Raw genomic sequence first — 25,809 nt, forward strand, 5'->3', positions numbered from 1 at the left:
TTTTTAGAATGACAGAATCAATGCCGCTACTTTAATGTCAGAAACATTATTATGAGGACAATATGGAACTTTGTTCAGTATTCCCTCCCCTAAACATATATGATTTTTACTTTTAGAAAATACTATTAACTCTTTAGTGCTTTTCTAAGCAAAAAGTTGGAGAAGAATGTAGGCAAAATCCAGGATTATAGATGACAGCAGAAATTTTTCTTACATGAGTCTAGATGCTAGAGGACTTAAAAAGTATTTCAACTCAGTATGTTGTTATCTTGGATCTTTTTTCTTACAGGGCATTTTGGTAAGATAGCTGTTCTGCCTTATGTTTTTTAATGACTTCATAATAGTTCATGTTGTGGTTGTTCCATAATTTATTTGTATCAGTACCTTCTGGGTGAATTTTTAGATCATACACACACACACACACACACACACCTTTGCACATTTGTCTTGCTCTTTCCTTAGAATAAATTCTTATATATGAAGGTGCATGAAATCATACACATACGTCTTATAATTCTTTTGAGGATTAAATTAGGTAATATTATAGAAGACATAACAGTGCCTGACAGTAAAATCTCAAGAGCTTTGGTATATGGTCATTGTTAGTTGTTTTCATTGCTTTAGTCTTCCCACTGGACTTCAAGCCCCTAAATAAAATGACTGCTTCAGTTAGAAAAACATCGGAGATCCCAACTGGGAGTGGCTTGAAAGATAAGAAAATGTATTATTCTTTATTAAACAATGAGGAAATTTCATTACTAGAAGGTCAGAGGAGGGGTGAGTCCAGAACTTGTCAATACAGGATTTCAGGAAAGAGAACCAAAGTCTTTCCATGTGTGCCACCTGCCATACTCATTGAGTCAGCTTTGTCCTGAAGCTGGTCCCAGTCACATAATATAATGCTTACTTTGGCTGCAGGAATCGTACTTGAATGAAAAGAAGAAAAGACCAGCTCTTCATAAGGGTATATATTTACGAGAGTGAAGTCTCTTTCTGAAGGCCGCATCAGATTTACCCTCACGTTTCATTTGCCCTAATTGAGTAAATGGAATGGGACCACTATGGTTGGCTTATACCATTATTTTTCATACCTTTTGATCATGACACACAGTAGGAAATACATTTTATACCATGATCAAGATACTCATCACACATATATTTGTGTATATGTACATGTCTCTCTATACAAACATAATTCACAATAAAAGCTTCTCAATATACTTATCCTTACTACCTATGATAAACTTAAACACTGTTTTATTTATATTTAAATATAAGGTTTTTAAACCCTCAAATGCAAAAATTTGGAAAGACTTAATATATAGTATAAGCTATTCATGAATTTGTTCCAGTCCAGAACACATGAGGACAGTAAGACTGTATGGTACACTACTGAGCCTATTCTAAATTTTGACTGAGTCAAGATAAATACTTTTTCACACAAATAGGTAATTGTGAGTAGTAAAATAATCTTAATAATAATTGATACATGCAAGAACCATCAGTGAATTCTACACTCAAGGAGACAGGATACACAAATGCATGAAAATCAGGAGTTGGGGATCATTGGGAAGCATCTTGGAAGCTGCCTAGCACAGAGTATAAAAAGATACATCTAAATGCAATGTGTGACCCTGGATTGAATTCTGGACTGGGAAGAAAATGATGTTAAGTAGAATTGAGACAATTGATGAAATTCGAGTATGGCCTATGCATTAGATAATATTACATTCTTGGTGACTTACCTTATTTTATTTATCATACAATGGTATGTAATACAATGTCCTTGTTATTGGGAAATGCACACTGACGTATTTATTTGAAGGAAGGCTATAAGGAAATGCTTTATACTACTATTGCAGGTTTTTTCTAAATTTGAAGTTATTTCAAAATTAAGTTATAAAATGCCAACAAATTGTTTTTCAACTGAAAAAAATATGTATCTAGTTCTTGAGTTTACATCCACTGAATGCATGATATGTATTCTATGTCATGGTGTTTAATTCTTTCAATACATTGTTTGATTTGGTTTGCTAGTATTTTGTTGATGATTTTTGCACCTATATTCATAAGGAATATTGATCTATAGCTTTCTTTTCTGGTGGTATCTTTGTTTGGCTTTGATATCAGAGTAATGCTGACCTCACAGAATGAGTTAAGAGATGTTCTCTCCTCATTTATTTTTCTGGAAGAGCTTGAGAATGATTAATGTTAATTCTTCTTTAAATATATGGTAGAATTCATTAATGAAGCTATCCAGTCCTAGACTTCTCTTTTCTGGGAGATTTTTGATAGGTCTGTTAAGATTTTCTTATTTCTTCTTGAGTCAGTTTTGGCGATTTCTTTGTTTCTAGGAATTTTCATTTTTTATTCCTTTGCAGTTACCTAGTTTAATTTATATTGAACAATAATGCATTTTTACATTGTGTACATATATTTGATTCAGTTTTCTGTGAAGTTATATTTAAACCATACAAAATAAATCCCCCATACAACTGCCTTGCCTGCATATCTGACCTAACATGCATTTATCATGATGATATTTTGAGCATTCCAGCTGCTTCACATCCTTATCAATACTTGGTATTTTTCATATTTTTCATTTTAGCCATTCTGGTGGGGATGTTTTTCTTTGGTTTTTAATTTTGAAGGTTTTAAACTATCATCTATAAGAACATCATTACTGACAATACATCTGGGGTCTGTCATTCTTATTGTTTTCTGTGTTTGTAAAATTATTATTACAATCAACTTTGTTCATAGGCAGAACACTGTATGCCATAAATCACAGCAAGATCCTTTTTGACCCACCTCCTAGAGAAATGGAAATAAAAACAAAAATAAACAAATGGGACCTAATGAAACTTAAAATCTTTTGCACAGCAAAGGAAACCATAAACAAGACGAAAAGACAACCCTCAGAATGGGAGAAAATATTTGCAAATGAAGCAGCTGACAAAGGATTAATCTCTAAAATATACAAACAGCTCATGCAGCTCACTCAAAAAAAACAAACAACCCAATCCAAAAATGGGCAGAAGACCTAAACAGACATTTCTCCAAAGAAGACATACAGATTGCCAACAAACACATGAAAAGCTGCTCAACATAACTAATCATTAGAGAAATGCATATTAAAACCACAAAGAGGTATCACCTCATATCAGTCAGAATGGCCATCATCAAAAAATCTAGAAACAATAAATGCTGGCAAGGGTGTAGAGAAAAGGGAACCCTCCTACACTGCTGGTGGGAAAGTAAATTGATACAGCCACTATGGAGAACAGTATGGAGTTCATTAAAAAACTAAAAATAGAACTACCATATGACCCAGCAATCCCACTACTGGGCATATACTCTGAGAAAACCATAAATCAAAAAGAGTACCACTCCCTGTGTGGTACTTACCCTTCCCACTCCCTGTGTCCTCAAGTCCATTCTCTACTTCTGCGTCTTTATTCCTGTCCTGCCCCTAGGTTCTTCAGAATCTTTTTTCTTTTTGATATTCCATATATATGTGTTAGTATGCAGTACTTGTTTTTCTCTTTCTGACTTACTTCACTCTGTATGACAGACTCTAGGTCTATCCACCTCACTACAAATGACCCAATTTCGTTTCTTTTTATGGCTGAGTAATATTCCATTGTATATATGTGCCACATCTTCCTTATCCATTCATCTGTCGATGGACACTTAGGTTGCTTCCATGTCCTGGCTATTGTAAATAGTGCTGCAATGAACATTGTGGTACATGTCTCTTTTTTTTTTTTAACATCTTTATTGGGGTATAATTGCTTTACAATGGTGTGTTAGTTTCTGCTTTATAACAAAGTGAATCAGTTATACATATACATATGTTCCCATATGTCTTCCCTCTTGCGTCTCCCTCCCTCCCACCCTCCCTATCCCACCCCTCCAGGCTGTCACAAAGCACCGAGCCAATATCCCTGTGCCATGCGGCTGCTTCCCACTAGCTATCTACCTTACTACGTTTGTTAGTGTGTATATGTCCATGACACTCTCTCGCCCTGTCACAGCTCACCCTTCCCCCTCCCCATAACCTCAAGTCCGTTCTCTAGTAGGTCTGCGTCTTTATTCCTGCCTTACCCCTAGGTTCTTCATGACATTTTTTTTTCTTAAATTCCATATATATGTGTTAGCATACGGTATTTGTCTTTTTCTTTCTGACTTACTTCACTCTGTATGACAGACTCTAGGTCTATCCACCTCATTACAAATAGCTCAATTTCGTTTCTTTTTATGGCTGAGTAATATTCCATTGTATATATGTGCCACATCTTCTTTATCCATTCATCCGATGATGGGCACTTAGGTTGTTTCCATCTCCGGGCTATTGTAAATAGAGCTGCAGTGAACATTTTGGTACATGACTCTTTGAATTTTGGTTTTCTCAGGATATATGCCCAGTAGTGAGATTGCTGGGTCATATGGTAGTTCTATTTGTAGTTTTTTAAGGAACCTCCATACTGTTCTCCATAGTGGCTGAACCAATTCACATTCCCACCAGCAGTGCAAGAGTGTTCCCTTTTCTCCACACCTTCTCCAGCATTTATTGTTTCTAGATTTTTTGATGATGGCCATTCTGACTGGTGTGAGATGATATCTCATTGTAGTTTTGATTTGCATTTCTCTAATGATTAATGATGTTGAGCATTCTTTCATGTGTTTGTTGGCAGTCTGTATATCTTCTATGGAGAAACGTCTATTTAGGTCTTCTGCCCATTTTTGGATTGGGTTGTTTGTTTTTTTGTTATTGAGCTGCATGAGCTGCTTGTAAATTTTGGAGATTAATCCTTTGTCGGTTGCTTCATTTGCAAATATTTTCTCCCATTCTGAGGGTTGTCTTTTGGTCTTGTTTATGGTTTCCTTTGCTGTGCAAAAGCTTTGAAGTTTCATTAGGTCCCATTTGTTTATTTTTGTTTTTATTTCCATTACTCTAGGAGGTGGGTCAGAAAGGATCTTGCTGTGATTTATGTCATAGAGTGTTCTGCCTATGTTTTCCTCTAAGAGTTTGATAGTTTCTGGCCTTACATTTAGGTCTTTAATCCATTTTGAGCTTATTTTTGTGTATGGTGTTAGGGAGTGATCTAATCTCATACTTTTACATGTACCTGTCCAGTTTTCCCAGCACCACTTATTGAAGAGGCTGTCCTTTCTCCACTGTACATTCCTGCCACCTTTATCAAGGATAAGGTGTCCATATGTGCGTGGGTTTATCTCTGGGCTTTCTATGCTGTTCCATTGATCTGTCTTTCTGTTTTTGTGCCAGTACCATACCATCTTGATAACTGTAGCTTTGTAGTATAGTCTGAAGTCAGGGAGCCTGATTCCTCCAGTTCCTTTTTTCATTCTCAAGATTGCTTTGGCTATTCGGGGTCTTTTGTGTTTCCATACAAATTGCAAAATTTTTTGTTCTAGTTCTGTGAAAAATGCCAGTGGTAGTTTGATAGGGATTGCATTGAATCTATAGATTGCTTTGGGTAGTAGAGTCATTTTCACAATGTTGATTCTTCCAATCCAAGAACATGGTATATCTCTCCATCTATTTGTATCATCTTTAATTTCTTTCATCAGTGTCTTATCATTTTCTGCATACAGGTCTTTTGTCTCCTTAGGTAGGTTTATTCCTAGATATTTTATTCTTTTTGTTGCAGTGGTAAATGGGAGTGTTTTCTTGATTTCACTTTCAGATTTTTCATCATTAGTATATAGGAATGCCAGAGATTTCTGTGCATTAATTTTGTATCCTGCCGCTTTACCAAATTCATTGATTAGCTCTAGTAGTTTTCTGGTAGCATCTTTAGGATTCTCTATGTATAGGATCATGTCATCTGCAAACAGTGACAGCTTTACTTCTTCTTTTCCGATTTGGATTCCTTTTATTTCCTTTTCTTCTCTGATTGCTGTGGCTAAAACTTCCAAAACTATGTTGAATAAGAGTGGTGAGAGTGGGCAACCTTGTCTTGTTCCTGATCTTAGTGCAAATGCTTTCAGTTTTTCACCATTGAGGATGATGTTTGCTGTGGGCTTGTCATATATGGCCTTTATTATGTTGAGGAAAGTTCCCTCTATGCCTACTTTCTGCAGGGTTTTTATCATAAATGGGTGTTGAATTTTGTCAAAAGCTTTCTCTGCATCTATTGAGATGATCATATGGTTTTTCTCCTTCAATTTGTTAATATGGTTTATCACATTGATAGATTTGCGTATATTGAAGAATCCTTGCATTCCTGGAATAAACCCCACTTGATCATGGTGTATGATCCTTTTAATGTGCTGTTGGATTCTGTTTGCTAGTATTTTGTTGAGGATTTTTGCATCTATGTTCATCAGTGATATTGGCCTGTAGTTTTCTTTCTTTGTGACATCCTTGTCTGGTTTTGGTATCAAGGTGATGGTGGCCTCGTAGAAGGAATTTGGGAGTGTTCCTCCCTCTGCTATATTTTGGAAGAGTTTGAGAAGGATAGGTGTTAGCTCTTCTCTAAATGTTTGATAGAATTCGCCTGTGAAGCCATCTGGTCCTGGGCTTTTGTTTGTTGGAAGATTTTTAATCACAGTTTCAATTTCAGTGCTTGTCATTGGTCTGTTCATATTTTCTATTTCTTCCTGATTCAGTCTTGGCAGGTTGTGCATTTCTAAGAATTTGTCCATTTCTTCCAAATTGTCCATTTTATTGGCATAGAGTTGCTTGTAGTAATCTCTCATGATCTTCTTTATTTCTGCAGTGTCAGTTGTTACCTCTCCTTTTTCATTTCTAATTCTATTGATTTGAGTCTTCTCCCTTTTTTTCTTGATGAGTCTGGCTAGTGGTTTATCTATTTTGTTTATCTTCTCAAAGAACCAGCTTTTAGTTTTATTGATCTTTGCTATTGTTTCCTTCATTTCTTTTTCATTTATTTCTGATCTGATTTTTATGATTTCTTTCCTTCTGCTAGCTTTGGGGTTTTTTTGTTCTTCTTTCTCTAATTGCTTGAGGTGCAAGGTTAGGTTGCTTATTCGAGATGTTTCCTGCTTCTTAAGGTGGGCTTGTATTGCTATAAACTTCCCCCTTAGAACTGCTTTTGCTGCATCCCATAGGTTTTGGGTCGTTGTGTCTCCATTGTCATTTGTTTCTAGGTATTTTTTTATTTCCTCCTTGATTTCTTCAGTGATCACTTCATTATTAAGTAGTGTATCATTTAGCCTCCATGTGTTTGTATTTTTTACAGATCTTTTCCTGTAATTGATATCTAGTCTCATGGCGTTGTGGTCGGAAAAGATGCTTGATACAATTTCAATTTTCTTAAATTTACCAAGGCTTGATTTGTGACCCAAGATATGATCTATCCTGGAGAATGTTCCATGAGCACTTGAGAAAAATGTGTATTCTGTTGTTTTTGGATGGAGTATCCTATAAATATCAGTTAAGTCCATCTTGTTTAATGTATCATTTAAAGCTTGTGTTTCCTTATTTATTTTCATTTTGGATGATCTGTCCATGGGTGAAAGTGGGATGTTGATGTCCCCTACTATGATTGTGTTACTGTCAGTTTCCCCTTTTATGGCTGTTAGCATTTGCCTTATGTATTGAGGTGCTCCTATGTTGGGTGCATAAATATTTACAATTGTTATATCTTCTTCTTGGACTGATCCCTTGATCATTATGTAGTGTCCTTCTTTGTCTCTTGTAACAGTCTTTATTTTAAAGCAATTTTGTCTGATAGAAGAAATGTTATTCCAGCTTTCTTTTCATTTCCATTTGCATGGAAAATGTTTTTCCATCCCCTCACTTTCAGTCTGTATGTGTCCCTCGATCTGAAGTGAGTCTCCTGTAGACAGCATATATACAGGTCTTGTTATTGTATCCATTCAGCCAGTCTGTGTCTTTTGGTTGGAGCAGTTAATCCATTTACATTGAAGGTAATTAGCGATATGTATGTTCCTATTACCATTTTCTTAATTGTTTTGGGTTTGTTTTTGTAAGTCTTTTCCTTTTCTTGTGTTTCTGGCCTAGAGAAGTTCCTTTAGAATTTGTTTTAAAGCTGCTTTGGTGGTGCTGAATTCTCTCAGCTTTTGCTTGTCTGTAAAGGTTTTAATTTCTCCGTTGAATCTGAATGAGATCCTTGCTGAGTAGAGTAATCTTGGTTGTAGTTTTTTCCCTTTCATCAATTTAAATATGTTCTGCCACTCCCTCTGACTTGTAGAGTTTCTGCTGAAAGATCAGCTGTTAACCTTATAGGGATTCCCTTGTATGTTATTTGTTGCTTTTCCCTTGCTGCTTTTTTTTTTATTTTATAATTTTATTTATTTTTTTATACGGCAAGTTCTTATTAGTTATTCATTTTATACCTATTAGTGTATATATGTCACTGTTTGGGACTCTTTATGCTTCCTGGACTTGATTTACTATTTCCTTTCCCATGTTAGGGAAGTTTTCAAGTATAATCTCTGCAAATATTTTCTCACTCCCTTTTCTCTTCTTCTGGGACTCCTATAATGTGAATGTTGGTGCGTTTAATGTTGTCCCAGAGGTCTCTGATACTGTCCTCAATTTTTTTCATTCTTTTTTCTTTATTCTGCTCTGTGGTAGCTTTTTCCACTATTTTATCTTCCAGGTCACTTATCCATTCTTCTGCCTCAGTTATTCTGCTATTGATTCCTTCTAGGGAATTTTTAATTTCATTTATTGTGTTGTTCATCATTGTTTGTTTGCCCTTTAGCCCTTCTAGGTCCTTGTTAAACGCTTCTTATATTTTCTCCATTCCATTTACAAGATTTTGGATCATCTTTACTATAGCTACTCTGAATTCTTTTTCAAGTAGAGTGCCTATTTCCTCTTCATTTGTTTTGTCTGGTGGGTTTTTACCTTGCTCCTTCATCTGCTGCATATTTCTCTGTCTTCTCATTTTGCTTAACTTACTGTGTTTAGGGTCTCCTTTTTGCAGGCTGCAGGTTCATAGTTCCCAGTTTTTTTGGTGTCTGCCCCCAGTGGGTAAGGTTGGTTTAGTGGGTTGTGTATGCTTCCTGGTGGAGAGGACTGGTGCCTGTGTTCTCATGGACAAGAGTGGATCTTTCTGGTGGGCAGGATCATGTCCGGTGGTATGTTTTGGGGTGTCTGTGAACTTATTATGATTTTAGGCAGCCTCTCTGCTAATGGATGGGGTTATGTTCCCGTGTTGCTATTTGTTTGGCATGGGGCATCCAGCAGTGGAGCTTTCTGGTCGTTGATTGCACCTGAGTCTTAGTGTTGAGATGGAGATCTCTGGGAGACCTCTCGCCAATTGATATTACGTGGGGCCAGGAGGTCTCTGGTGGACCAATGTCCTGAACTTGGCTCTCGCACCTCAGAGGCTCAGGCCTGACATCCAGCCAGAGCACCAAGACCTTGTCAGCCACATGGCTCAGAATAAAAGGGAGAAAAAAGAAAGAATAAATAAATTAATTAATTAAAGTTATTAAAATAAAGAATTTTTAATATATTATTAAAATAAAAATAGTAATAAAAGAAAAAAGGAGAAGAGAGCAACCAAACCAGTAAACAAATCCACCAATGATAACTAGCGCCAAAAACTAAACTAGGGTAAACATAAAAATCAGAAACTAGTCAGTCGCATACAGCAAACCCCAAGTATATAGTTGCTCCCAAAGTCCACTGCCTCAACTTTGGGATGATTCGTTTTCTATTCAGGTATTCCACAGATGCAGGGTACATCAAGTTGATTGTGGAGATTTAATCCGCTGCTTCTGAGGCTGTATGGAGAGATTTCCCTTTCTCTTCTTTGTTGGCACAGCTTCTGGGGTTCAGCTTTGGATTCGGCCCAGCCTCTGCATGTAGGTTGCTCTCTGGCGTCTGTTCTTTGCCCAGACAGGAGGAGGTAAAAGGAGCGGCTGATTAGGGGGCTCTGGCTCACTCAGGCCCGGGGGAAGGAGGGGTACGGGATGCTGAGTGAGCCTGCGGCGGCAGAGGCCAGTGTGACATTGCAACAGCCTGGGGTGTGCCATGTGTTCTCCTGGGGAAGTTGTCCCTCTATCACAGGACCCTGGCAGTGGCGGGATGAATGGCCTTCCGCGAGGGGAGGTGTGGATAGTGACCTGTGCTTGTACACAGGATTCTTGTTGGCTGTAGCAGCAGTATTAGAGTTTCATGCCGTTCTCTGGTATCCGTGCTGCTAGCCGCGGCTTGTGCCCATCTCTGAAGCTTGTTTAGGCGATGCTCTGAATCTCATCTCCTCGCACACCCTGAAACAATATTCTCTTGCCACTTAGGCAGTTCAAGAGTTTTTCTCGGACTCCCTCCCAGCTAGATGTGGTGCACTTGCACCCCCCTTCAGGCTGTGTTCACGCAGCCAACCCCAGTCCTCTCCCTGGGGTGTGACCTCCGAAGCCAGAGCCTCAGCTCCCAGCCCCCACCCAATCCAGCGGGTGAGCAGACAAGCGTCTCAGGCTGGTCAGTGCTGGTTGGCACCAATCCTCTGTGCGGAAATCTCTCTGCTTTGCCCTCTGCACCCCTGTTGCTGCGCTCTCCTCCATGGCTCCGAAGCTTCCTCCCCGCCACTCCCTGTCTCCGCCAGTGAAGGGGCTTCCTGGTGTGTGGAAACTTTTCCTCCTTCATAGCTCCCTCCCAGAGGTACAGGTCCCGTCCCTGTTCTTTTGTCTCTGTTTTTTCTTTTTTCTTTTGCCCTACCCAGCTACATGGGGAGTTTCTTGCCTTTTGGGAAGTCTGAGGTCTTCTGCCAGCATTCAGTAGGTGTTCTGTAGGAGTTGTTCCACATGTAGATGTATTTTTGATGTATCTGTGGGGAGGAAGGTGATCTCCACGTCTTACTCCTCCCCCATCTTGAAGGTCCTCCCTAGTTACTATTTTATACATAGTATCAATAGTATGTATGTGTCAATCCTAATCTCCCAATTCCTCCCACCCACCCCCCTTTCCCCATTGGTATCCATACATTTGTTCTCTACATCTGTTTCTCTCTTTCTGCTTTGCAAATAAGATCATCTATACCATTTTTCTAGATTCCACATATATGAATTCATACATACAATATTTGTTTTTCTCTTTCTGACTTACTTTTTAGAATACTTTGCTTTATAACTCTATAAAGTTACTCTTTAACCTCTCTATCAATCCGTGGTCAAAGGGACCATCATTTATCAAAAGATCAAATGAGACATCAGTGAACAAAACACATGTTCCTGGCCAGTTTATATATTCTTCTCACATGATAATCTCAGTTGGCTGCATTTTTTTTATTACACTGTTCATTCCATGTTAAGGATATGTGCAACAGGCTTGATGTGGTCTATTCTGTTTCTTTATTGATTTTTTTAATGCTGTGTGGCAAGCAACCAAATTAACTTTATGATCCACTAATTGGTCACAAGCCTCAGTTTGAAAACCATTGGTTTTAACCGGTCATTATCATCTGCTGGAAATAGGGCCAGCTTCCCTAAAGCATATGGCCTTACAGAGGTTGAGTGGATGCATGAAACACAATCAGGCTTCTGTCTGGAAGGAGGAAAAGGGTGTTGGAGACTAGAGGTAGGATAGGCAACCAAGATTGTCTGCTATAGGGACTGCTACTCATTTAGATATCCTAAGCATCTGGTGTGTTTGGAAGTATGTGGAGTTGTTTGCATTTATTCTAGCGACCCCTAACTATTACTCTTAGTTTTTCCTATTTGCTTAAAGTTATGTCTCTTTCCTCAAATATTTTTTCTCGTTACTTTCATTGTACTTGCCTCTATATTGTCACCCATCTTCTACCCTCTCATTTTGTAAAGTCCCCTTTTCATTTTGCTGATTCTCATCTACTTAGACACAGAAAAGACTATCCAGCTTCTTAAAAGCTGTGGCTCATAAATAATCAGGTTCTTAGTGATGTCTTGGGTTTTACTTTATGATATTTTTCATGATTATATTTGCTTATTAGATTTTTATAATTGTGTCTATATTTTTAAGCTGTGGTCTGAGTAGTTACCAACTAGGTTATCTCTGAAAAACAAAAACAGTCTGGCAGATCAAAAACTTCAGCTGTTATTAAATGATAATAGTGTAATCACAATACCTAGAGAGTCTACTTACTATATTGTCTTCCTAAGAATTTAAGGTTATCAAACCTATCCTTGATTCCTTAAGACATATGGAGAGGAGAAGAATGCTGAATTACAGTTTCATGTCTGGGAACATTAACGGAGGATCTTTAATTTTAGAATTGTGAATAACATCAAGTGTTTTGAACCATTCACTATGGTAATCTGGCTTCAATTAACGAACAAATAGTTATTCAGATACTGCATTTCATCAATTCAAAGATGCATATTTTCTCACATTTTAACACTCTGATAGTAGGATGCATCTTCCAATTAATGATGTCCTCTGGTTGGCCCTGTGGCAAATCATGGTGTAGCATCTTCGTGAATTTGATTGTGAATCCTTGAGACATGGCTGAACTGCAGGCTCTTCACTGTTCTAGTCAATAAACTATTGAACAATGAAACATTTAAGGACCTTTAAGGAAAAGTAGGAGTTTTGTTGCTGTCTAAAATCTCTTGTGTTGAGATTAAGGTAGGACTACAGAATGAGCGTCTGACAGCTTGAAAGAAAATCTCAGAAACTATAGAGTATTACTCTTTTAAGAAATGCTGCATTATCTAGGTGCTCAGCAGCATAAAAGATAAAATGGGTGGAAGAATTTGGACATCTATGACTCTGACTTTACAAAGTGATACAGAAAAGTTGAATGTTTAATGTGAAGAAATTTCAGGAATACCTTAATCAGATTAAATTGCTTATATTTTCCTTTTTGTCTATGCATGATATATGATTTTAAAACTTTCTAAATAAGTCTAAAAGAGTTCTTTTAATTTTTATAAAACAAAAATTCTGAGTAACAAGAAAGCATTGTGTCATGATTTAATTGGTGGTATATCTTCTTTCTTAGTGGTATATAAAATAATGGTGCTTCTTATAAGCAGTAGTATCTTCAGTTTCATGAAATATGAGAGTTTGGTTTACTGTCAAATTTACTGAGTATTTGTGTTCTGCTTCCTATTATAATTCACTCTCTCCTATTAAGAAGAACTAAGGGACAGAATACATATGCAAGTGAAGATAAGACTACAAGGCAGTGCGTGAATGATAGTGACCAGTATGGCTCAAAGTGTGCTCCCAGAACCAACAGCAACAACAGTACTGGGGAGCTTCTTAGAATGCAAATTCTCAGGCCCCACCTCAGACCTACTGAATCAAAGACTCTGGATGTGGGGCCTAGCAACCTGTGTTTTAACAAACCCTGCAGGTGATTTTGATGGCAAGCTAAAGTTTGAGAACCCCTGCTCTGGCAGAATTTCACAAAAGGGAAAAATACTGGTGCTGTTATATTTGAGTCAAGTGTATGAGTAATTTAGAGAGTAAGAACAGATTCCTTAAGTTCAGCTCAATTACATTGGCTAACAATGTGTCTAAAAGAAATGAAGAAATTTACTTTGCTGTGTCTCAGCCTGCTACCAGTAGTATACGCAAAGGGACTAGTCCAAGAACTGTATGTTCTTTACTTTTTTTTTTTTTTTGCAGTGTAACATAACTTTGGTTTTTTTTTGAATTTTATTTTATTTACTTTTTTATACAGCAGGTCCTTATTAGTCATCAGTTTTATACACATCAGTGTATACATGTCAATCCCAATCTCCCAATTCATCATACCACCCTCCCACCCCCCCGCCCACCGCTTTCCCCCCTTGGTGTCCATACATTTGTTCTCTACATCTGTGTCTCAACTTCTGCCCTGCAAACCGGTTCATCTGTACCATTTTTCTAGGTTCCACATATATGCGTTAATATACAATATTTGTTTTTCTCTTTCTGACTTACTTCACTCTGTATGACAATCTCTATATCCATCCACATCTCACAAATGACCCACTTTCGTTCCTTTTTATGGCTGAGTAATATTCCATTGTATATATGTACCACATCTTCTTTATCCATTCGTCTGTCGATGGGCATTTAGGTTGCTTCCATGTCCTGGCTATTGTAAATAGTGCTGCAGTGAGCGTAGGGGTGCATGTGTCTTTTTGGATTATGGTTTTCTCTAGGTATATGCCCAGTAGTGGGATTGCTGGATCATATGGTAATTCTGTTTTTAGTTTTTTAAGGAACCTCCATACTGTTCTCCATAGTGGCTATATCAATTTACATTCCCACCAACAGTGCAAGAGGGTTCCCTTTTCTCCACCCTTTCCAGCATTTGTTGTTTGTAGATTTTCTATTGATGCCCATTCTAACTGGTGTGAGGTGATACCTCATTGTAGTTTTGATTTGCATTTGTCTAATAATTAGTGATGTTGAGCAGCTTTTCATGTGCTTCTTGGCCATCTGTATGTCTTCTTTGGAGAAATGTCTATTTAGGTCTTCTGCCCATTTTTGGATTGGGTTGTTGGTTTCTTTAATATTGAGCTGCATGAGCTGTTTATATATTTTGGAGAGTAATCCTTTGTCTGTTTATTTGTTTGCAAATATTTTCTCCCATTCTGAGGGTTGTCTTTTCGTCTTGTTTATGGCTTCCTTTGCTGTGCAAAAGCTTTGAAGTTTTATTAGGTCCCATTTGTTTATTTTTGTTTTTATTTCCATTACTCTAGGAGGTGGATCCAAAAAGATCTTGCTGTGATTTATGTCAAAGAGTGTTCTTCCTATGTTTTCCTCTAAGAGTTTTATAGTGTCCGGTCTTACATTTAGGTCTCGAATCCATTTGGAGTTTATTTTTGTGTATGGTGTTAGGGAGTGTTCTAATTCCATTCTTTTACATGTAGCTGTCCAGTTTTCCCAGCACCACTTATTGAAGAGACTGTCTTTTCTCCATTGTATATCCTTGCCTCCTTTGTCATAGATTAGTTGACCATAGGTGTGTGGGTTTATCTCTGGGCTTTCTATCTTGTTCCATTGATCTATGTTTCTGTTTTTGTGCCAGTACCATGTTGTCTTGATTACTGTAGCTTTGTAGTATAGTCTGAAGTCAGGGAGTCTGATTCCTCCAGCTCTGTTTTTTTCCCTCAAGACCGCTTTGGCTATTTGGGGTCTTTTGTGTTTCCATACAAATTTTAAGATTATTTGTTCTAGTTCCGTAAAAGATGCCATTGGTAATTTGATAGGGATCACATTGAATCTGTAGATTGCTTTGGGTAGTATAGTCATTTTCACAATATTGATTCTTCCAATCCCAGAACATGGTATATCTCTCCATCTGTTGGTATCATCTTTAATTTCTTTCATCAGTGTCTTATAGTTTTCTGCATACAGGTCTTTTGTCTCCCTAGGTCGGTTTGTTCCTAGGTATTTTATTCTTTTTGTAGCAGTGGTAAATGGGAGCGTTTCCTTAATTTCTCTTTCAGGTTTTTCATCATTAGTGTATAGGAATGCAAGAGATTTCTGTGCATTAATTTTGTGTCCTGCAACTTTGCCAAATTCGTTGATTAGCTCTAGTAGTTTTCTGGTGGCATCTTTAGCATTCTCTATGTATAGTATCATGTCATCTGCAAACAGTGACAGTTTTACTTCTTCTTTTCCAATTTGTATTCCTTTTATTTCTTTTTCTTCTCTGATTGCCGTGGCTAGGACTTCCAAAACTATGTTGAATAATATTGGTGAGGGTGGACATCCTTGTCTTGTTCCTGATCTTAGAGGAAATGCTTTCAGTTTTTCACCATTGAGAATGATGTTTGCTGTGGGTTTGTCGTATATGGACTTTACTATGCTGAGGTAGGTTCCCTCTATGCCCAGTTTCTGGAGAATTTTTATCATAAATGGGTGTTGAATTTTGTCAAAAGCTTTTTCTGCATCTATCGAGATGATCATATGGTTTATTCTTCAGTTTGTTAATATGGTTTATCACATTGATTCATTTGTGTATATTGAAGAATCCCTGCATCCCTGGATTAAATCCCACTTGATCATGGTGTATGATCCTTTTAATGTGTTGTTGGATTCTGTTTGCTAGTATTTTGTTGAGGATTTTTGCATCTATATTCATCAGTCATATTGGTCTGTCATTTTCTTTTTTTGTAGTATCTGTGTCTGGTTTTGGTATCAGGGTGATGGTGGCCTCATAGAATGAGTTTGGGAGTGTTCCTTCCTCCACAATTTTTTGGAAGATTTTGAGAAGGATCGGTGTTAACTCTTCTCTCAATGTTTGATAGAATTCACCTGTGAAGCCATCTGGTCCTGGACTTCTGTTTGTTGGAAGATTTTTAATCACAGTTTCAATTTCATTACTTGTGATTGGTCTGTTCATATTTTCTATTTCTTCCTGGTTCAGTCTTGGAAGGTTATACCTTTCTAAGAATTTGTCCATTTCTTCCAGGTTGTCCATTTTATTGGCATAGAGTTGCTTGTAGTAGTCTCTTAGGATGCTTTGTATTTCTGCGGTGTCTGTTGTAACTTCTCCTTTTTCATTTCCAATTTTATTGATTTGAGTCCTCTCCCTCTTTTTCTTGATGAGTTTGCCTAATGGTTTATCAATTTGGTTTATCTTCTCAAAAAACCAGCTTTTAGTTTTATTGATCTTTTCTATTGTTTTCTTTGTTTCTATTTCATTTATTTCTGATCTGATCTTTATGATTTCTTTCCTTCTGCTAACTTTGGGTTTTGTTTTTTCTTCTTTCTCTAGTTCCTTTAGGTGTAAGGTTAGATTGTTTATTTGAGGTTTTTCTTGTTTCTTGAGGTAGGCTTGTATAGCTATAAACTTCCCTCTTAGAAGTGCTTTTGCTGCATCCCATAGGTTTTGGATCATCATGTTTTCATTGTCATTTGTCTCTAGATATTTTTTCATTTCCCCTTTGATTTTTTCAGTGATTTCTTGGTTATTTAGTAACGTATTGTTTAGCCTCCATGTGTTTGTGTTTTTTAGTTTTTTTCCCTTTAATTGATTTCTAATCTCATAGCATTGTGGTCAGAAAAGATGCTTGATATGATTTCAGTTTTCTTAAATTTACTGAGGCTTGATTTGTGACCCAAGATGTGATCTATCCTGGAGAATGTTCCGTGCGCACTTTAGAAGAAAGTGTAATCTGCTGTTTTTGGATGGAATGTCCTATAAATATCAGTTAAATCTATCTGGTCTTTTGTGTCATTTACAGCTTCTGTTTCCTTATTTTCATTTTGGATGATCTGTCCATTTGTGTAAGTGAGGTGTTAAAGTCCCCCACTATTATTGTGTTACTGTCGATTTTCTCTTTTATAGCTGTTAGCAGTTGCAGTTGTCTTCTGTTTGGTGCAAAAATATTTACAATTGTTATATCTTCTTCTTGTATTGATCCCTTGATCATTATGTATTGTCCTTCCCTGTCTCTTGTAACATTTTTTATTTTAAAGTCTATTTTATCTGGTATGAGTATTGCTACTCCAGCTTTCTTTTGATTTCCATTTGCATGGAATATCTTTTTCCATCCCCTCACTTTCAGTCTGTATGTGTCCCTAGATCTGAAGTGGGTCTCTTGTAGACAGCATATAGATGGGTCTTGTTTTTGTATCCATTCAGCAAGCCTGTGTCTTTTGGTTGGAGCATTTAATCCATTCACGTTTAAGGTGATTATCGATATGTATGTTCCTATGACCATTTTCTTAATTGTTTTGGGTTTGGTTTCATAGGTCCTTTTCTTCTCTTGTGTTTCCCACTTAGAGAAGTTCCTTTGTCATTTGTTGTAGGGCTGGTTTGGTGGTGCTGAATTCTCTTAGCTTTTGCTTGTCTGTAAAGCTTTTGATTTCTCCATCGAATCTGAATGAGATGCTTGCCCGGTAGAGTAATCTTGGTTGTAGGTTCTTCCCTTTCATCACTTTAAGTATATCATGCCACTCCCTTCTGGTTTGTAGAGTTTCTGCTGAGAAATCAGCTGTTAACCTTATCGTAGTTCCCTTATATGTTATTTGTCATTTTCCCCTTGCTACTTTCAATAATTGTTCTTTGTCTTTAATTTTTGCCAATTTGATTACTATGCGTCTCAGTGTGTTTCTCCTGTTTGGGACTCTCTGTGCTTCCTGGACTTAGGTGGCTCTTTCCTTTCCCACGTTAGGAAGCTTTTCGACTATAATCTGTTCAAATATTTTCTCTGGTCCTTTCTCTCTTCTCCTTCTGGGACCCCTATAATGTGAATGTTTTTGTGTTTAATGTTGTCCCAGAGGTTCTTAGGCTGTCTTCATTTCTTTTCCTTCTTTTTTGTTTATTCTGTTCCACAGCAGTGAATTCCACCATTCTGTCTTCCAGGTCACTTATCCATTCTGCCTCAGTTATTCTGCTATTGATTCCTTCTAGTGTGGTTTTCATTTCAGTTATTGTATTGTTCATCTCTGTTTGTTTGTTCTTTAGTTCTTGTAGGTCTTTCTTAAACATTTCTTGCATCTTCTCGATCTTTGCCTCCATTCTTTTTCCGAGGTCTGGATCATCTTCACTGTCATTATTCTGAATTCTTTTTTTGGAAGATTTCCTATCTCCACTTCATTTAGTTGTTTTTCTGGGGTTTTATCTTGTTCCCTCATCTGGTACATAGCCCTCTGCCTTTTCATCTTGTCTGTCTTTTTTTAAATGTGGTTTTTTGCATGTTCTTTACTTTTGATTCATATTTGATCTTTGTCTTTTCAGCACGATGTGTCTCAGACTCTACTCAAGGCCACACTGGATAGTGTTGTAGAAGAATGTGTCAGCTTTGTGGGAGTGGATATTAACATCTGTTCAGAAGTTTTGTTAAGGTGAGACAAGAAGTCTGTGGCTGAAGATCACAGAATCTTGAGTTTTACTTGCTATCCAGTTCAAACTCAGCTAGAGCAAGGGGACACGTGTATAAAGTTGTCAAGTATAGAAAAATCTGTGAGTTCATACATTGCTTCCAATAATCAGTCAGAGCGGAAGGCATCATTTAAGAAAAGAGTTATAACAATTCATGTTATTTTTAATACTGGAAATCTAACGTGAAGAACATATGGTGACTATCGAGTGCATTAATGTCGCTAATAGAATTTAAATTAGGTTAACATGGAAAAGAGCTGTTTCCCACCACAGGAGCGTAGATATTTTTCACTAGTTCAGTCTCTTGCTTACATCTGTCAAAGCTGGCAGTCACCAAAAGATAAATCCTGAGGGTTCAAGGTATGGTTACCATATTTTTACCTTGATTCCACAAGTCACATCTCAATATCTTCATTGTACTATGATCATGTCTTATACATTCTTTTTTTTTCCCCTGTGACTGTAGAAGAGCTGATTTTTTGTTCCTCGTCTTGCATTTATTATACAATTCTGCTGATGCAGCATGAAATTCTGGACCTCTGGAAAAAATATGGATCTTTCTGCTTTGAAATTGGAATAGCAGAAAATAACCCTTGCATTGTTAGGTGTTGCTTTTCTACCACAGCGACAAACATTCCATAATGCCATATATGGAATTCTGTAATAAAATTAAGATTCTCTAATCAACACCAAGCCAACTGTGTAATGATAGAGTTTTTATATCATGAATAAGTACCTTTCTATAGTTCAAGTCTTTACTAATGAGAACAGGCTGATCAAAAAAATAGAATAGTACAATGCAGCTGTAGCTATTGTAACTTCTACTGCTAACTCACTTTGTAAGCTAACCAGGAATAGGCAGAATTATTACTTGATTCAGAAACACAAGGAATGTGAATAGTGTAGAGACATATGACAAGATGTAATTATAGTTGCTTTTATGATGCAAATGTTTTATATCATTGTCTTTTCAGATGAGATCTTTTCTTTCATTACTCTTAGAACAATTACATTGGCCACATAACTCATTTTGTTTACTTTTTTAGGCATATTGCTGGACTCAATGCCAACCGAGCCAAAAATATTATTGAATGGCGTGAGAAAAATGGGCCATTCATCAACCGAGAACAGCTGAAGAAAGTGAAAGGGCTAGGTCCAAAATCTTTCCAACAGTGTGCTGGTTTCATCAGAGTCAACCAGGATTATATTCGAACATTTTGCAGGTCATTATTGAAGTGTACGCTGTCTGTTCTATTATCAACCTCCTCTCTTTCTGTTACCCATCCTTCTCACTGGCATAAATCCTAGCTATTTGTTCATTCCTTCATTCAATATGTGTCAACTGTCTAATCTTTGCTAGGCACTGGGAATACAGCAGTGAGCAAATCAACAAATTCCCTGGCCTCATGAAGTTAAATTTTAATGAATGAGACAGACAATAAATAAACTAGTAAAAATAAATAGTTTCAGATGTAATAAGTGTTATAAAAATTAAAACAAAGCAATATGATACTGCCTTTGGGGAGCAATAAACTGCTTTATATGAGTTATTCATTGAAAAGTTATTTGAGCTGAGTTTTGAATGAAATGAAGGAGCCAGTCACACAGGGATCAGAAGGAGGGCATTCCAAGCAGGGGAAACAGTACATGTGCAACATCCTAAGGCAGGACCAACTTTGGTGTATTCAGGAAATGAAACTGAGGCCAGTGTGATTGGAGCACCACAAGTGGGAAGGACTGGTATAAGATGAGGTAACAAAGAGGACTTCTCAATGACCACTTCATACTTACAGCTTTTACCCTAAGCATAGTTGGGTTTCCCCACTCCTTCCTCACTGAAAACTGGCCAAAGCATTAATTATCAGATGTGTCGATTAAGAGCTAAATCCTTGCTTTCTAATCCTGGTAGCACAAATGCAAAGAAATTTGGTAAGCTTCTTAGCATTTTGTAATCATGAAAGAATGGCTTTTATTTATTTGCTTCTTTGGGACTACCTGATTCATTCATGTGTATTTTTTTCTTTTGACAAAGTGATAATAATAATTTTTTTTTCCTGGAAAAAACTAAGGAAAAACCAGCCCCACTGGATAGTAGAATATATTATAAAGCCATAGTAATTAAGCAGTTTGGTTTTGATGTAGAAGCAGGTAGAACAGGAGTCTGAAATATATCAAACCCAGAGGGAATTTAGTTTATTATAAAGGTGATATTTCAAATAGTTGGAAAAATTGATTAATTATCCAGTAAGTGGCATTATGACAACTGGAATTTGGTATGTGTGGGAGTCCTACCCCATACCTTATACCCAAATAAATTCCAGATGGATCATACACTTAAATGGAAAAAGTAAAACTCTAAAAGTACCAGAAAAAAACATGGGTAAATTTTGCAGACCGCTGGAGTAGTGGAAGTTCTTTCTAAGTAGACCACCAAACCCAGAAGCAAAAAAAACTGGGTTTCTTACTTTATGTTTTTTGAACACTTGGTTAGAAAATTCAAACAGTATAAAAAAGAATGAAATGAAAAGGGCACCTCAACTTGTCACTTCAAAATAGTTTCTTATATATTGCTTCCTGAAAATAAATTTATGTAAATTAATAACGTATTTGTTATTGTTAAATGCATACAGAAGGAATCATGCTATACCACTATTTGAAACTTGTTTTATTAGTTTCAGTAAAATATCTTGGATCTCTTTCCAAATATTACATATTGATTTATATATTTATTTATATCATTATATATAAATTATCATTTATATATAATGCCTGCACAGTATTTAATTTATAGATGTACTATAATTTAATCTAATCAGTGCCCTGTTGATGAACATTTGGGTTGTTTTAAAGCCTTAAATTTTTTCAACTGGTAACGAAGGACTTGAAGATTCATGAGTATTATATCTCCTTGATAGGTCATACTTTTATTCAGAATGCCTCTTGCTATCTCATTGACTGTTTTTTTACTTTGAAATCTGTTTTGTTTGCTGGCATTTTTGCTATATCTACCTTTTCAGAATATGCTTGGTATTTTTTATTTTCAAACTTTCTATGACATTCAATTTTTTATGACTCTTATAAACAAATAGATTTTCTAGGTTTGCTCAGTCTTACTAATACATTCACATTTATTATATTTATTGATGTGTTTGGACTTGATCTTCCATCTTATTATATATTTTCTCTTCATGCCTTCCGATTCTTTTCCTTTCATGCTGTTTGTTGGATTTATCAGTTAACACGTTTTCTCCCTGTTTCTCTTCTTGTCTTCCTTACTCATCTTTATCTCCTCTTAGTGATTTCAGTTTGTATATCTTACTTTTAAATTATCTTTAAATTTATCTTTTAAATTTATCTTTAAATTTGATTTGGATTGGTCTCTGGAGTTAATACGTTTCTCTGTCCTCCTCCTGGAGAAGACTAGAACCTTAGGTCTCTTTACCAGTCTTCCTCCCTTCCACACTATGTGCTATGGTGAGATGATCTGGGATTTTAGTTTCAGACTGTGTCCTTTTAATATATTTTCTACATTATTCATGAGCAGTTATTTAACCTAATAATATGGTTTCTGTGCACATCACTGTTTCTTGTAGCCCACATTATCATTTTTCGTGAATTCATTGTTTTTGCTGGAGTATATACTTAAGAAACTCTTTTCAGAGAGGGTATATTATATGGGTTGTACTTCAGTCCTTACATGTCTGAAAATGATTTTAATTTGAATGCTGCTTTGGCTAGGTATATGATTCTAGATTCAAAATCATTGTGTCTCAGACTTTTAAAATATTATTCCACTGTGTTCTGGCATCTGATGTTTGTCAGTAAGAAAACTGATGCCAGTCTGATTCTAGTTCCTTTCAATAATCTGTTTTATTTTTCTTTCTTAATTTTAAAAATTATATTCTAAAGTTTCCCCATGATATGTCAATATATCTTTTTCATTCTTTTCCCATTCATTCTATTTTATACTCAGTAGATTCCTTTGGGGAGCTTTTTCTTCAGCTCTGAGAAATCACCTTCGCCTTCTCCTTATTTAATTAATTTTCCTCCATTTCTCTCTGTTCTCTCCTAGAATGCCAGTTATACAAGCAGAATCACTTAAGAATGTTTTTGGCTTTAAGTAACGGAAAACCCTATTAACAGTGTTTAAGCTAAGTGGTAATTTCTGTGAAGTGAATGGTCAGAATCTGGTTGCTGTTTGTGTATATTTGTATGGCAGAGAAATAAGCACATTTTTAATTAAAGACTCTTTTCTGCCCGCCCCCTAACCCTCCCTCCCCCCACCACCCCCATGTTGTTTTGAATGGTTACAGTAGTCAGCAAACTGAATCTGCTGGTGAAATGCAGGGAGTTGCTGTGGCATCTTCAGCAGGTGTTGAAGTCACAAATGAGAAGCAAAGCAAGAAGAAGAGCAAAACTGCAGTGAATGCTGTACTAAAGCCAAATCCTTTGGACCAAACTTGTATTCACCCGGAATCATATGACATAGCGATGAGGTAAGTCTGAGGCCTGTGTGAGAGTTTTCTGTGCCCAGAGTGAGTTCTCTACAGCAAATGGCCTTTGTTTTGGCATAATGGAGACTTTAAAAATATGACCATGTTTAACATGACAACATTTTTCAGAAGTTCCACATTGCTGACTTATGTGGCACATTATTTTATTTCAGTGAGGAATGAAACCATTATTCCTGGAGCAATGTCAAGCTCATAAACCCTGGTCCTAATGGTGAAGTGGGTGTAATGGAAATAGCATGGCACTCTCCTCTGTTTGTTTTGGAAATTAACAAGACACAAATGACTAGCACCTGGCTTAACGCTTATGCTTATCTAAAGATAAAGCCCTTTAGTAAACAGCCAACTCTCAGATTTCTTAAGAAATGTTGCCCTGCTTAGTTATTATAGAGTTTAATAAATGATGTACTTTTAATGAGCATACATTAATTAACACAGGGGGAAGTTTGAGTAGAAGGGAAAGTTTAATATTAGCATTAAAAGAGAAAACTTTGATACCACATTTGATTAGTTGAAAAATTTTAATTAGTTCAAAAACCATGACTTCCTACATAACTAAATATTTTAAGGCTTTTAGTGAATTAAATGACAGTGAGTTTAAAAATAGTGGATATTTTAATTTTCATTGAATCTAAAGTAAGATTTTTAACTTGTTTTAAAAATAATTTATATTTGATTATTTTAAGAAATATAATTTTAATTTCTTTTAAAAATGTTAAGATTGTAAAGACTACTGCACATTATAGAAAACTTAGAAAATAAAAAAAGGAAGTAAAAAATAATATTCTGTCAACATCAAAAGCAGTCGTATCTTTCTCCCAGCATTTTATTGTGAAAAAATTTAACATAGAGAAAAGTTGAAAAAAAAATTTTGCAGTGAATTCCTGTATACCCACATCCAGATTTTATAATTTACATTTTACTATGCCTGTTTTTCCACTTATCTACCCATCTATTTGTCCATGAGTCCATCTCTTTCTTTATACATATTTTAAAGAAAATTGCAGACATCAACACACGGTCAGCTAATACTTTGGCATGTATATCATTAACTAGAACTCAATAATTCCTTTTTTTTTTCTTTTGAAGTAAAATTCATATACATTTTAATTATAAGTGTTCAAGAGCTGAATTTTGGCAAATAAATACCTACATCTGTGTAACCCAAACCTCTGTCAAGATAAAAAACATTGCCATCATCCTAGAATGTTCCCTTGTACCTCTTCCTAGAAAATCCCTGCCTAGCCTCTCAGCACTAACCATGTGTTCTCATTTCTTCAGCCAGATTAGTTTGCCTCTTCTTGAACTTCATGTAAATGATATCACACAGTGTACTCTTTTGTATAAAGCTTCTTTCAACATGTTTAGAGATTTTTAATTCATGTTGTAACATGGATAAGTATTTTTATTGCTGAATAATATGCCATTGTATGACTGTACCATAGTTTATTCTCCTTATTGAAGGAAGCTTGCCTATTTCCAGTTTTTTGGTTATTCCAGTTTTTGGTTATTATGAGTAAAGCTGCTATGAACATTCTTCTATAATTTTTTGTTGTTGTTGACATTTTTTTTCATTTATCTTGGAAAATTACTTAGGAGAGGATTTGCTGGGTCATAAATCAGGTGAGTGTTTAGTTTTCTTAGAAACTTCTAGACTACGCTCCAGTGTAGTTGTACCATTTTACACTTCACCAACAATGCTAAGCGTTCTCTTTGACATCATTTGATGTTAGTCTTTTTAATTTTAGCCATTCTAGTATATGTGTGTATGTGGTAGTATCTCTTTGTGGTTTTAATTTGCATTTCCCTGGTGACAGTGAGCACTTTTTCATGTGCTTATTAGCCATTTGTGTAGCTTCTTTTGTGAACTATCTGTTCATATCATTTAGTCATTTTCTAATTGAGTTGTTTACCTTTTTTATTATTGAGTTGTGAGAATGTTAAAAACATACGCTTTTTCTTTTTTAATAGATGTTTATTGGAGTATAATTGCTTCACAATACTGTGTTAGCTTCTGTTGTACACCAAAGTGAATCAGCCATATGCATACATGTGTCCCCATATTCCCTTCCTCTTGAGCCTCCCTCCCATCCTCCCTTTCCCACCCCTCTAGGTCATTGCAAAGCACCGAGCTGATCTCCCTGTGCTATGCTACTGCTTCCTACTAGCTATTTTACATTCGGTAGTGTATATATGTTGATGCTACTCACACTTCACCCCAGTTTCCCCCTCCCACCCCATGTCCTCAAGTCCATTCTCTATGTCTACGTCTTTATTCCTGCCCTGCAACTAGGTTCATCAGTACCATATATTTTTTTTAGATCCATATATATGCGTTAGAATACAGTATTTGTTTTTCTGACTTACTTCACTCTGTGTGACAGACTCTAGGTACACCCACCTCACTAAAAATAACTCAATTTCATTTCTTCTTATGGCTGAGTAATATTCCATTGTGTAAATGTGCCACATCTTATTTATCCATTCATCTGTCAATGGACATTTAGCTTGGTTCCATGACC

The 25,809-nt window shown here is 36.3% G+C and overlaps 1 protein-coding gene across 5 annotated transcripts in view; it reads left to right on the top strand.

Moving 5' to 3' along the window:
* The window catches only part of SRBD1 (S1 RNA binding domain 1), a 221,141-nt gene that overhangs the window by 167,606 nt on the left and 27,726 nt on the right, over positions 1-25,809 (top strand). For 3 of the 5 annotated variants that reach the window (XM_060168674.1, XM_060168676.1, XM_060168678.1), the window contains 3 exons: positions 18,633-18,739; positions 19,823-19,999; positions 23,090-23,272. In XM_060168674.1, coding sequence (XP_060024657.1) covers positions 18,633-18,739; positions 19,823-19,999; positions 23,090-23,272 — 467 coding nt within the window. The remainder of the gene's footprint in view (positions 1-18,632; positions 18,740-19,822; positions 20,000-23,089; positions 23,273-25,809) is intronic. The other 2 variants (XM_060168675.1, XM_060168677.1) reach the window with 1 other exon arrangement.

Source organism: Lagenorhynchus albirostris, chromosome 13 (genome assembly GCF_949774975.1).
Source record: "Lagenorhynchus albirostris chromosome 13, mLagAlb1.1, whole genome shotgun sequence".
In the NCBI taxonomy this organism is placed as follows: Eukaryota; Metazoa; Chordata; class Mammalia; order Artiodactyla; family Delphinidae; genus Lagenorhynchus; species Lagenorhynchus albirostris.